The 13,797-nt window shown below is 33.2% G+C and overlaps 1 protein-coding gene across 1 annotated transcript in view; it reads right to left on the bottom strand.

Moving 5' to 3' along the window:
- SYCP1 (synaptonemal complex protein 1) overlaps positions 1-13,797 on the bottom strand; it is a 92,102-nt gene that overhangs the window by 56,622 nt on the left and 21,683 nt on the right. Inside the window, exons 12-16 of the mRNA XM_076011021.1 lie at positions 12,882-12,990; positions 9,400-9,494; positions 8,726-8,910; positions 7,203-7,270; positions 2,619-2,680 (exon numbers count right to left, since the gene is read on the bottom strand). Coding sequence (XP_075867136.1) covers positions 2,619-2,680; positions 7,203-7,270; positions 8,726-8,910; positions 9,400-9,494; positions 12,882-12,990 — 519 coding nt within the window. The remainder of the gene's footprint in view (positions 1-2,618; positions 2,681-7,202; positions 7,271-8,725; positions 8,911-9,399; positions 9,495-12,881; positions 12,991-13,797) is intronic.

The following is a 13,797-nucleotide window of genomic DNA, read 5'->3' as shown; positions in this document are numbered from 1 at the left end:
TACAGGCCTTCATTATACTGAAAACTAATCTTTTATTGCCCTTGTGACCATTGTAATATTACATTTCAATGAGTGATTAAATTTAAGTGTGACTATTTGATGACTGTAGTCCAATGAAGGAAGAATATGCATCCATTTGCTTCCCACTGTATCCACAGAGTATAGCATAATTGGAACTCAATAAATCTTTATTAAATGAGTAAATGAATTATTTATTCCTCACAACCACCCTATAAAATATGTATAATTACTTCCCCCACTTCATAGACAGAAAAACTGAGGTATCAAGAGTTTAGGTAAATTGCTCTTGGTCATACAGTTAGCAAGTAAAGAGCTGGATACCAATCAAGGCATTCTGATCCTGAGAAACATGATATTAATTATGCTCTATTGCTGTTCACAATAACAAAACCCCAAGCCAGTCTGTGTCCATGTAGGAATAAATCTTTTACTAAAAATAATGCTATAGTATTCATTCAACAAATATTTATAAAGTGCTTGCAAAGTGTCAGACTCTATGCTAAGTATCACAGTTACAGGGTAAACAGGACATAGGCTCTTAGCTCTTATTAGAGCACTTACTCATTCCACTATTTATTTATTGAGCACCTACTATGTGCCATCTAGTATGCGAGGTAAAGAGGAGTCTAAAAAGGTGAATAAAGCCTTCAATAATACCCAAAATAATTTTATTTGTGATGAGTATTTTAAAGTAAAAATTAAAAATGCTATGGAAATAAGCCATACAAAGACCTAAGCCTATTCTGGAATGTCAAGAGAGGTTTTGTAAAGCAGTGACATCTAAGCTGAGACCTGAAGTATACATATGCATTAGCAAATCTGAAAGCAATGAAGAACATTATTAATAGTTTAAAAAGTTTATGCATAAAGAATTCAATGAAGAAAGGACAAACATTTTAAAATAATACTTTCCAAGGGATGAAAGAACTAGGAGCTGCAAAATCAGGTAGAGATGTGATAGATAAACACAAAATTAAATATCTGTAAGTCATAAACAATATTGTCCTCTATATCAGGGGCCAGCAAACTATAGCCTGCAAGACAAATTCAGCCTGCAGTCTCTTTTTGTAGATCCTTGAGCTAAGAATAGTTTTTTGTTTTTACGAAGTTGTTAATAATAAAAGAGAGAAGTAGGGGAGGTGAAGAGAGACAAGAAGAGAATTAAGAGAGACCATATATGGCCCACAAAGTCTAAAATATTTACTATCTAGTCTTCTACAGAAAGAGTTTGCCAAGTCATGCTCTATACCCTGTAGTCAATTAAAATATAGTGAAGACTTAACTTATAAATTCATTAAACATGATTCTACCTGAACACTAAACATAGGTACTGAATATAAATCATACATATCTTTTTCCAAATTCCATCTTTGTGGCTCAAAGATATCAAAGACACAACATCCCAAAGTACCAAATTTACAATCATCTACATAACATGAATATTTAATCTTATTTAAAGGTACCATAAACACATATTCAAATAATATAAACACCTTGACAAAGACAGTTAACAAGATGTATAAAAATTGGTATAGTTAAGAACATAGTAACCAGGCATGGTGGCTCACACCTATAATCCTAGCACTCTGGGAGGCCAAGGCTGGTGGATTGCTTGAGCTCCGGGATTCAATACCAGCCTGAGCAAAAGCAAGACCCCACCTCTACTAAAAATTGAAAAAAATTAGCCAAGCAACTAAAAATAGAAAAAATTAGCCAGGTGTGGTAGCTCACACCTGTAGTCCCAGCTACGCAGGAGGCTGAAGCAGGAGGATCACTTGAGCTCAGGAGTTTGAGACTGCTATGAGCTAGGCTGATGCCATGGCACTCTAGCCCAGGCAACAGAATGAGACTGTCTCGAAAAAAAAAAAAAAAAAGAATATAGCTTTACTTACAATCTATTTTGTTAATATTTTCACTGAAAAAAATCAGCATAAATGATTTATAGCGTAAGAGTCTAAGTCAAGGGATTCAATATTATTTTTCTTTTTTTAAAATTCTTTCTCTGCTTTGTCCATGTTGTGAATCAATATTATTTTGAAAAGTAATTGCTATATATTAGTAGTGTTGCAGCAGTGTGTACAGCTAGCGTTACAGTCTTGTTAGAGCTCTTATTCATTTGACTGAGGAAAGAACCGAGCGGCACACGAAGAGTTGGAGAACAGCCTTTATTCTTCAACAGCAGGCTCAGCACACCTAGTGTTACAGCTCCCTTCGCGTCTTCCGATATGTTCTCCCCTTCCTGCCCTTTCTGCCCCTGCTTTTATACCCTTGGTAGGGCTCAAGAAGCGTCCAATCAACTACAAGCTTTAACATCCAATCAGCAACAAGCTTTAACATCCAATCAAAAACAGTGGGATTCAAAAATTACCCAATCAGGATCACGCAAGCAGCATGGCCGGAAACAGGCAGCAGCAGTGGGCCTGGGGGCATTCCAGCATGCAGGGTCCCTATGACACGCAGGGTCCCAGGCGGCTGTGTGCCCTCCAACTGGCCACGTGCAGCACTGGCCCACCGAGATGCGGAACTACGGGGAGGTGGCAAGCAGCCGAGTCCCGGCGCCCGCCATTTTCCGTATCAGTGGAAAAGACTATACTTACCAAGACTTTTTTCAATTCTTCAAGTTCTACTTCTTTGTTGTTTTTAAAATTAGTCATCTCTTCTAAAATAAGCAAAAATAAAAAAATAAATATGTAAAAGCTGATATTAAAAGAATAGGAAAGGCAAGAAAAGAAATAATAATAAAACTATCTGAAAAGGAAAAATCAAAAGAGATATATTAAATGCAATTAGAACATGGTAAGGCATAGAGTTAGTCCAAATCTAACTAAGCAAAATGATAAGGAATATTAATAGTAATGTTTCTATAAATTTAATTCAACAGCTAAAGAAGCTCAAAGTTTAGGAAGCAAAATAAGCAAATAAATCTACACAAAATATATTTGGAATGATGTCAGAATGTGCCTTTACCTTCAACTCATCAATTATCAAAACATTTGACTTTTTAATCTTCATTGTAAACTTAAAAAAAGAAGTTACTTTTTCTTAAGCTAACTCTTTGCATACTTTTATGATAAAAACCATCAACAAAATAGGCATAGATGCAACATTCCTTAAAATCATTAAGGCCATATACAATAAATCCACAGCCAACATCATACTGAACTGGGAAAAATTGAAAGCATTAGAACTGGAACCAGACAAGGTTGCCCATTATCTCAACTTCTATTCAACATAGTGCTGGAAGTCCTTGCCAGAGCAATCAGACAAGAGAAGGGAATTAAGGTTGCCCAAATGAGGGCAGAAGAGGTCAAACTCTCATTCTTTGCTGATGATATGCTGTTATATCTAGAAAATCCCAAGGATTCAACCAAGAGATTCCTGGAATTGATAAATGAATTCAGTAAAGTCTCAGGATATAAAATAAATGCACACAAATCAGTGGCATTCATATATGCCAATAACAGTCAAGCCGAAAATCAAATCAAAGACACAACACCTTTCACAATAGCATCAAAGAAAATTGAATATTTAGGAATATATTTAATGAAGCAGCTGAGAGATATTTATAGGAAGAATTATGAAACACTGAGAAAAGAAATTGTAGAATATGTACACAGATGGAAATCCTTACCATGCTCATGGATTGGTAGAATAAATATTGTTAAAATGTTCATTCTACCTAAAGTGATCTACAGAATTAATGCAATCCCTATCAAAATTCCACCATAATTCTTTACAGATTTAGAAAAAATAATTCTGTGCTTCATCTGGAACCAGAGAAGCCCTCGTATAGCCAAAGCAATCTTATGCAAAATGAACAAATTGGGAAGCATCAGTCTGCCAGACTTCAAACTTTACTATAAGGCTATAGTAAAAAAAGTAGCATGGTACTGGCACAAGAACAGAGATATAGACCTTTGGAATAAGACAGAGATCCCAGATATAAAACCATCCTCATACTGTCATCTAATCTTCAACAAAGCAGACAAAAGTATACATTGGGGGAAAAAATCTCTATTCAATAAGTGGTGCTAGGAAAGCTGGATATCACATGCAGAAGACTGAAACTGACTCCTCACCTCTCACCTCTCCCAAAAATCAACTCATGATGAAAAACAGACTTAAACCTAAGGCACAAAACCTTAAGAATTCTAGAAAAAAATGTTGAGAAGACTCTTTTACACATCGGCCTAGGTAAGAATTTATGAAGAAGACTCCCAAAGCAATTACAGCAGCAACAAAAATAAACAAATAGGACCTGATCAAATTAAAAAGCTTCTGCACAGCTAAGGAAACTATCATTAGAGTGAATAAACAACCTACAAAATGGGAGAAAATATTTGCTTTCTACACATCTGATAAAGGGCTGATAACAAGAATCTATATAGACTTAAGAAAATCACCAAGAAAAAATCAAACCACCCCATCAATAAATAGGCAAAGGACATGAACAGAAACTTTTCAAAAGAAAACAGAATAATGGTCAGCAAACATATAAAAAAGTGCTCAACATTTGTAATCATTAGGGAACTACAAGTCAAAACTACAATATCATCTAACTCCGGTGAGAATGGCCTTTATCAAAAAGTCCTAAAATAACAAATGCTGGTGTAGATTTAGGGAGATAGGAACACTCTTACTACACTGCTGGTGGGACTGCAAATTAGTACAACCCTTGTGGAAAGTAATCTGGAGATACCTCAAAGAGCTAAAAATAGAAACACCATTTGATCCAGCAATCCCACTACTAGGCATCTATCCAAAGAAAAAAAGACATTCTATGATAAAGACATATGCACTTGAATGTTTATAGCAGCACAATTCACAATTGCAAAGATGGGGAAACAACCCAAGTGCCCATCAATACATGAGTGGATTAAGAAAATGTGGTATATGTATACCATGGAATACTACTCAACTACAAAAAATAATGGTGAACTAGCACCCTTATATTATCCTGGATAGAGATTGTGCCCATACTTGGAGGTGAGGTATCACAAGGATGGAAAAACATGCACCACATGTACTCACCATCAAATTGGTACTAACTGATCAACATTAAGGTATTTACATGGTAGTAATACTCACTGGGTGCTGGTCATGTGGAGAGGTGGGGGGAATAAACCCACAACTAATAGAAGCAGAGTGCACTGTGTGGGGGAAGGACATACTGGTAGCCATGGCCTGGGTGAGGCAAATACATTACATGTAACCAAAATGTCTGTACCCCCATAATAACCTGAATTTGAAAAAATAAATAATAAAAATAAAAATTGCTCAAAAAAATGAAGTGAAGCATAAGGGAGAAAGAAGAGTATAGAATACCCTCCAAGTTTCTGGTTTGGAGAACTATACTATTAGCCAAAGAAGGAAATTATCATTGAGTACCTATGTCATTGTTAATGCTACTCTCCTATATACAATGTTTTCTACACTCTATCATCCTCTACAACTATCCAAAGCCTCTATATACTTTAAGTCTACTTTTAAAATCTACCTCTTCCATAAAGCCTTCCCCAAATATGTAGTCTACATTGATATCTTAGGATTCCTCTTGGCATCAGCATTAACACATCTCCCTCAATAAGAAATCTATGAGCATCAGCTCAAATAAATATGTATAAATACAAATGCATATTTATATTTATATAAATTTATATGCAGTATATTACTCATTATAAAATATATGTAAAACATAAAAAATAAATAGAAATAGTAGTTGTAATATTTTCTTCCCTTTTCCTAATGAAATTTTTGCTCACCCTCATTTTGGACACCATTGCTCTAATGGCTTTATATGTTCAATCTTTTTCCCATAATAATTAGAGATTTCTCAAGAGCATGGTACTTTACTTTTTGTATACGTTCCTACAACATATAAGACAATGCTAAAAAACACACATAGTACTATTTCATAAAATTCTAGAATTCCTAATTCAGGCTTCTCATAATGTATTAAAGCTCTATTATGAGAAAATTACATTGTTGTAATTGAATTTTAATATGATAAATAGCCACCTAATTTCAATATTATACTTAACTGCTACAAATAAACATCCATTAAAGATATTTTAAGAAAAAAAAAAAGATATTTTAAGGATCAAAATTATTCCTTAGTCTACAACATTTAATTAAGCAATTCTAAAGAAAGTAGATCTACCCCCTCCCCTCCCCTCCCCTAATAAAAAAAAAAAAAAGATCTATACAATGACTTAAAACAGTACTTTAAAAAAAATTAAAAAAAACAAAAACAGTACTTTATGCTCTGAAAGAAGAATAAAAAACTAAATGGTTCATATTACAACCATTTTAATATAAAATAATATTAAGAAAATAAAAATCATTTGCATTGGATAGTACAATTTTGGATGATTAAGAGTTATTTCATAGTTGAAAATTACACATTGCAAATGGAAAAGCATAAATATGGTTCAAAAGTTCAAACAGCCTAACTACTTGTGAAATGTTAAGCACACATTTTAGATATTAGACAATATTGCAATAATTTTAATTATACTAGTTTTCAAAGCTAATTAAGCTTACAGAAAGTTATAAGGTATTTTAGAAAAATACCTGTCAATTCATGAATGTTTTCAATTTAAAGAAATAATTTTTTTCACTGAAACTGAATAAAAATCTATTGTATTGTTGTAATTCTCCACATTTGTAGATGTGAAGATTGACAAATATGAAGTGTAGGTTATTAGCATTAGCTAACTACATGGTCTTAAATTCACAAAATAACTACTATACAGAACTACTCTCTCTTTTGGCCATGAATGTTGGTTGAATATTAATACCACCATATAGCAAAATATGATCACATTTTCCTATGTATAGTTCATAATCCAACAATGACAAAGCAATGAAATTTCAAAATTCAGTTAAAATATAGACATTTCTCACTAAGAATTAAGGCCTCTGGATTATAAAATGATGAAGACAGAATACCAACTTTCTTTTAGGCTTCTTATACTTGTAGATATCTATTAACTGCATGATAAAAGTGTATAGTCTTTCTTCACATTTAAATTTGCTATCTTCAAAATTAAAATATAAAAATTATCAAATAATCACTACTGGCAAATGACAGAGGAGAAATTATATCTTATTCTAAAATAGTGTTTATGTCTTCATACTTAGCTAATATCATCAAAGTACACATATTCTCTCAGTCTTACCGAGTTCACTTGATTTCTTTTGAAGCTCCATGGTAAGTATTTTCAATTGATCTTCATCTTTCTCCAATCTTGTAAAATAATATGTAAAATAATCTTTTATTCAGAATTCATCTAGTAACTAAAATTGGTGACATTTAGCAACTGATATATTAATATCTTAGCATAGATTTGCCCACTCTATTAGACATTTATTGAGTACCTACTCTGTGCTGTATAGTGTAACACCTTTAAATAAGATATTGCTATTATAAATACATAATTGTATATTTATTACATCTATATAAAACCTTTAAATTGATGGTTATCTGTCTCTTAGCTACTAATGATAATCAAATGCATCCTAGAACTTTGAAAGAGGAGTATGTAACCACTATTACACTGAATTCTGCTTTAGACAAAATTTAAATATGACAACAGTTGTATTTTGCTTAACTTCTCTGGCTTTCTTTTCCTCAAACTGTAAAATGGAGGTAACTGGGACAGATGAATCTAACTTACAATTCTAAAAGTTAAAAATTGCAGGGATAGGTCAATCAAGAATATATAAGATAAGGCCAGATGTAGTGGTTCATGCCTATAGTCCCAGCACTTTGAGAGGCCAAGGGAGGAGGATCACTTAAGCCCAGGAGTTGCAGGTTGCAGTGAGCTATGATCATGCCACTGCATTCCAGCCTGGGTGACAGAGTGAGACCCTATCTCAGAAAAAAAAAGAATATATAAGATTAGAGGAGCTAGAAAAGCTAGCTTTCCCTGACCACATACAAGCAGTACAGAAGACACGCTGCTTGGCCCAGGCCATTTCAGTGAGAAACCAGTCCTCTCCTTTATCTTACCAAACTTAATTAGCCCTAATGCTAATGAGACAAAAAATGATTACCTAGGCCTCCTAACACAGCTTTATATAAATATTTCCTTAATATAAAGTAGTGAAAAATAGAACAAGTCTTTAAAGTTTTAGACAAGCTATTCAGATTAAATGCAAATGAAGTTTAATTTTTATATAGTTAATCATATTCATTCAAACATTAATTTAATAAATTATCAATACATTAATAAATTATATATTGAATTTATGATTAATTTATTTAATAAATATAAAATAGTACCTACTGTATACCAGGCTAGTTGCTAAATTTATAAAACTGAAACAAGGTTACAGAGCCCAGTAAAATAAACCACATAGCCTGGAAGTTATTTCTATGAAGCTAGTGACAATCCAAAGTTTCATTAAATGCTATATCACTGCATCAGCCCTTATGAGCTTGTCTATATAGTTTGACTCTATGGCAAAGCATGCATGGGAACTATCCTAGAAAATATCTGCTTCTAAATTTTTTCTAGGATACCTGCCTACCCAATACAAACTTTTAAAATGTACTCTCACTTCACACATTTAAAAAGGGACTTGATTAAAGTTGTTACAGGAATTACATATCAGTTGACAATGAATAGAAAATGACACTGCATATCGTAAGTAAACTGGTTTTATTCATTTGTTTTATTAAAAATAAGAAATATTTTACCTTTGCTGTTCTGTTCTCAATAATTCTTTCAAGTTGCAGATAGTAGTTTTAAGTTCAGTAACCACAAATGAATGAGCAGCTTTAGCTTTATTAAACTCTTCCATTTGAGCTTCTTTTTCTCCAGTGAGCTGATAGATTGTTTTTGTTGCTATCTGTAAATCTTCCTCTAAAGCCTTTTGAGTACTCTAAATGAAGCAAAGTACAAAACAAAAGCAATGACCAAAGGCTTTTAGGGGGAAAAAAGCTGAACTCATCTGCTTATATAAATCTGCTTCCCCTTCTCTCCTCCATATCCTCCTACCCCCTCATTTCTCCTCCTTACCCTGGAATGCTCACCCACTACTCTTATTTCAATTTATCATTCTCCAAATCCCACCTATAGTTCCAACTCCTCCATGGAGTTTTCCTAGCCAATCCAGCCATAATGTTTTTTCAATTCTTAGAACTATTACAGCAATGTATTTTGGTACCTAGCATGGTCTTATATTTTAGCTATATTTCTGATGTATTTTCATCCAATGTCTATAATTAAACTTAGCATTTTATAGACTGGGGTTGTATCTTCTCTATTTGAAGCTCCAGGTCCTTGTACATAGTATTAATATTTGATAAATATTTGTTGACTGATTGACAGTGTGAGACTTATTACACACCAATCAGTTTTTAAATCATACCATGCTTCTTTGCAAAGACACTTTAGTATCTTCTAGTTCTGAAGTCAAATGATCCCGTTTCTCATTTGATTCTTTTAAGTTTTCATTCTGTAATTCTTTAAAAAAAGGTTACAGATAGGTAATATTAAATAGAAGGTGCACACCAAAAAAATTGTTATTTGTAATAATTACTTTTTCCTCCTTAGATAATAGTCTAAAATGATAATATGCAAATTAATATGCAAATATAAATACACTAATATTGGTCATCATCAGCCTTTATTGACTTTTCAACATTGCTATCCCCCAAGAACTCAAAGATGAATATTTAAGGATTTTCACTTCTACATTTTTTTATAATAGCAAAGCTATCTGTAATTAAACTACATTAAATTATGGTAGTGCGTACATGGGATGGTATACCATGTAACCACTGAAAATGATGATCCAAATCTTATCCATTGATTACTAATTTGGATAGATATTCACAAAATATTATAGATTAAAAAGAGCAAGTTAAGAACAATTTTATATAAACAATCCATGTAAATGGAAAGAACTCATACTAAAATAAGAAATGTAATTTATCTTCTAATGGTGAAATTATTCATGATTTATATTCATTATTGCCTATCATGACATTTAAATTTTTTTAATATTATATATCTTTATTTATTAAATCATAAAAAAACTTTTGAACCCACTTAAGAGCTAATGTTTACTAAATATGAGGTCCCAGATACTAGTTTACATGCTTTATATGTGTACATTTAAACTTCATAAAAACACCAGAGGAAAAAGAAGTTCATGATATCTTCTGGATTATACTATTGTTCTATTTCCTCTGACTAGATACCTGGCCTGGGTTATGACACTTAATAAGTCTGACTCCACTTTTCCCACTTGGAAAACTAGATAATGATAATTATAATTATTCATATCATGAAAAGTTACCTGATAAGATTAAGTAAGATAACGCAACTTAAAATGCTTAAACACAGGCCGGGCGCGGTGGCTCACGCCTGTAATCCTAGCTCTCTGGGAGGCCGAGGCGGGCGGATTGCTCAAGGTCAGGAGTTCAAAACCAGCCTGAGCAAGAGTGAGACCCCGTCTCTACTATAAATAGAAAGAAATTAATTGGCCAACTGATATATATATATATAAAAAATCAGCCGGGCATGGTGGCGCATGCCTGTAGTCCCAGCTACTCGGGAGGCTGAGGCAGAAGGATCGCTCGAGCCCAGGAGTTTGAGGTTGCTGTGAGCTAGGCTGACGCCACGGCACTCACTCTAGCCTGGACAACAAAGCGAGACTCTGTCTCAAAAAAAAAAAAAAAAAAAAATGCTTAAACACAGCATCTAGTATATAATCAAAAAATGTTAACTATTACTATGATGATGATAATGGTGATGTATGCTAGAAATTGGACCTTAATATTCATGGAATTGACAATACATTGGCCAGGAAAACAAACAATGATAATTACTGACAGTTACTAGAAGTTCTGAGAGTATACATAAAGAGGTCACTTAAGCCAAATAGGATCAGTAAGGATTAGAGGTAAGGGGAGGCAGAGACAGAGACAGAAGTTCAAAGAAAGCCAGAAAGTGGCCGCTAAGTTGCAACATTTGAAAGACAGAATTAGCAAAAGTAATGCGAGTTAGAAGAGGAAGCGATCACAGGTGAAAGAGCATGTACAAAGGCAAAAATAGAAGATATAGGATGATACATTCTGGCATCTAAAGGAAATGTATTTCAGTAGCATGAGGCTTAAAATATAAGAGTCATGGAAGATATGATTGGAAAGATAATAAAGACAAGATCATAATAGGATTTATATGAGTTGTTCAGAGTATTATGCTTCCTAAGTCATGAAGATCAGGCAAAACAATGAAGGATATTAAGCAACAGATGATGTTACAGGTTTATATATATTTTTTAATTTCATTTAAAAAAAAAACTATATAGAATGAAAGGGTCAGTGGCCCACTTCTAGAAAAAAAAAAAAAGAAAAGTAGATCTGGAGAGAGGGAAATGATGACTAATGATTGTGGTGCCCATTATGATATTATTTCTTATAGTCTGGTAAAAAATGTCTCCTCTGAAAAATCATAAACACAAACTAGACCTTAGGAACATATGGGAACTGAATTACACTGCCGAATGTTCAAAAGAGCTTCAAGCCAAAACTTAATTTGAAGTGCTCCTAAATTTCCCCAGATCCCAGATAATAAAAATGCAAATTTTCTCCATAAAAATATATTTCTACTCCAGGCCTTAAAAAAGTTACATGACCTCATAATCAACAAACACAATAGGAAACAAAGCACCACGGGCAGTCATCAAAATTAACAAAGGCCAACCTGAATCTGCAAAGATTTCAGATGTTAGAATTACTGGCAATGAAATTAAAAAATAAGTATTCTAACATTCGTTAAAAACTAGAATAAGTAGGGAAGATATCAATAAACCTAATAAAACTTTAAGGAATGATATATAAAATTAAAGGTGAAAACTCCAGAGGTGTAATGATGAGCTACATCATTCAAATAAACTCCTCTAAAAAGGAATAAAAATTTAGGATCAAATAATAAGAATTGAACAATTTCAATATATCTCAAGTATAGCATATAGTAATGACTGTAAGGTGAAATTAGTGCACATAGGTTAGCCGGAATAAGATAACTACTTGCCATGTGAATAAGAGAGAATAGAAAAACAACAAATGCCACAATATCCCTATAATATTCTGGAAAGTGCATGGTGCTTCACAACGTGTTTTCTTTGTATACCATCCTTTTAATTGTCCTGCCATTTGAAAAAGTTTGAAAAATATTCAATAATAAGATAGCATAAATATCACATGACATTCAAGGTCCTTCATAAAGGGATCCAAATTTTTATCATCTCATCTGCCTAAATCTGCTAAGATATTGCCACTCCTGTCAATTTACCAAATGTACCCTAACACTCACACTTCCATGACTTGCACAAGCCATTTCTTCTGTCTACATTGTCTCCTCAAATATGCTATCTAGTGAACTTCTAAACATAAGGTATGGTTCAACAAATAGTTTTTCCCTAATGCCCTTCTAAATGTCTTCCTCTAGGAAGAATCAGTAACTCCCTCCACTGTGTTCCTATAGGATTCATTCATTCATAAAATATTTATTGAGTGCCTCATATGTGTCAGGCACTGTTCTAGGCATTCTAGGCACTTGGAAGACATCAGTGAACAAAAACGTCAAAGATCTCTGTCTTTGTGGAGCATGTTGTTGAAACTTTGAAGGTAAGAGTATATAAAAGGGAAAAGAGGAGTATATGTATTTCACAAGAGCTCCCCCAAGTGATTCTCTTATGCCCTCCTACAAATGATACAACCCAGGCTGAAAAATACAGCACTAGAAAGCATTATAACAAACCTGTAATGAAAACCATGATTTAGAATGTAACAAGAGCAATACATTAGACACATTGTTCTATTTGCTTATATAAAGTCTTACTTGTCTTTTCTTCTAATTGATTAACTTTATCTCTGTATTCCTCTAGCAAAAATGTTAACTCTTTCATTTTATTATCTTTCTCAGTGCTTTGGTTCAATAGTAGGGATACCTAAAATGAAATATTTAAATAATACATTATGGATATAAAAAGTTAAATATGATACCTTAGCATTTATCATCACCTACAATTATTTTATGTACTTGTCTATACACTTTTCAGCTGGTCCACCCAATCCTCCCATCCTGGACTCTACTCCCCTGACTGCCACCTTACCCTACTCCATCTTTGCAAGAAACAGAAGCATATCAAATAGAAAAAGGTAATTTCTAAACATGGGTATTCCAGGCACAGGGAGGGGTGGCGAAAAAGATATAATGGTAAAGTCAGCATATATTATATAATTGTCAGACTCAGTCTATCCTTCCTATCCTGCCCAACCCAGATCTATAATGCCATCAACCAAGTTCATATACGCAAGCAGGAATTCGCAGAACCCCAGAAAAAAAAAAGTTATAAATAATGACATTTAGGAGTGCCCAGCTAAAAAAAAACCACAAAAAACATCATTTCACAAGGAAGCTGAACAATTTATAGGCTCTGCCCATGGATCCAGAAATTCAACAAGCTTTTTTAGAACTTCACTCTATTTTTGTGTTCTTTATAATAAGCACAACTTCAACTTTTAAAAAGACTTTCTTCTTTTAGAAATCTGGCTTAAAATAAAGTTAAAATACAAAAACTTGTGAACAACTCTTTCAAAAAATCTAAGCATATAAATTGAATTCCTATCATTTAACCACAAAACTCTAAGTATCCTCTCTCTACTTTCAATTAACTTTTTTTATTATTGTTTAAATAGATATCCTTGTTAACTACGATTACAAGATATCTTATGGCAAATAGGAAGAAAAAAAC

The sequence above is a fragment of the Microcebus murinus genome, chromosome 2, assembly GCF_040939455.1.
Source record: "Microcebus murinus isolate Inina chromosome 2, M.murinus_Inina_mat1.0, whole genome shotgun sequence".
NCBI lineage: Eukaryota > Metazoa > Chordata > Mammalia > Primates > Cheirogaleidae > Microcebus > Microcebus murinus.
The sequence above is the reverse complement of the archived record's forward strand: the minus strand, read 5'-3'. Positions and strand labels throughout refer to the sequence as shown.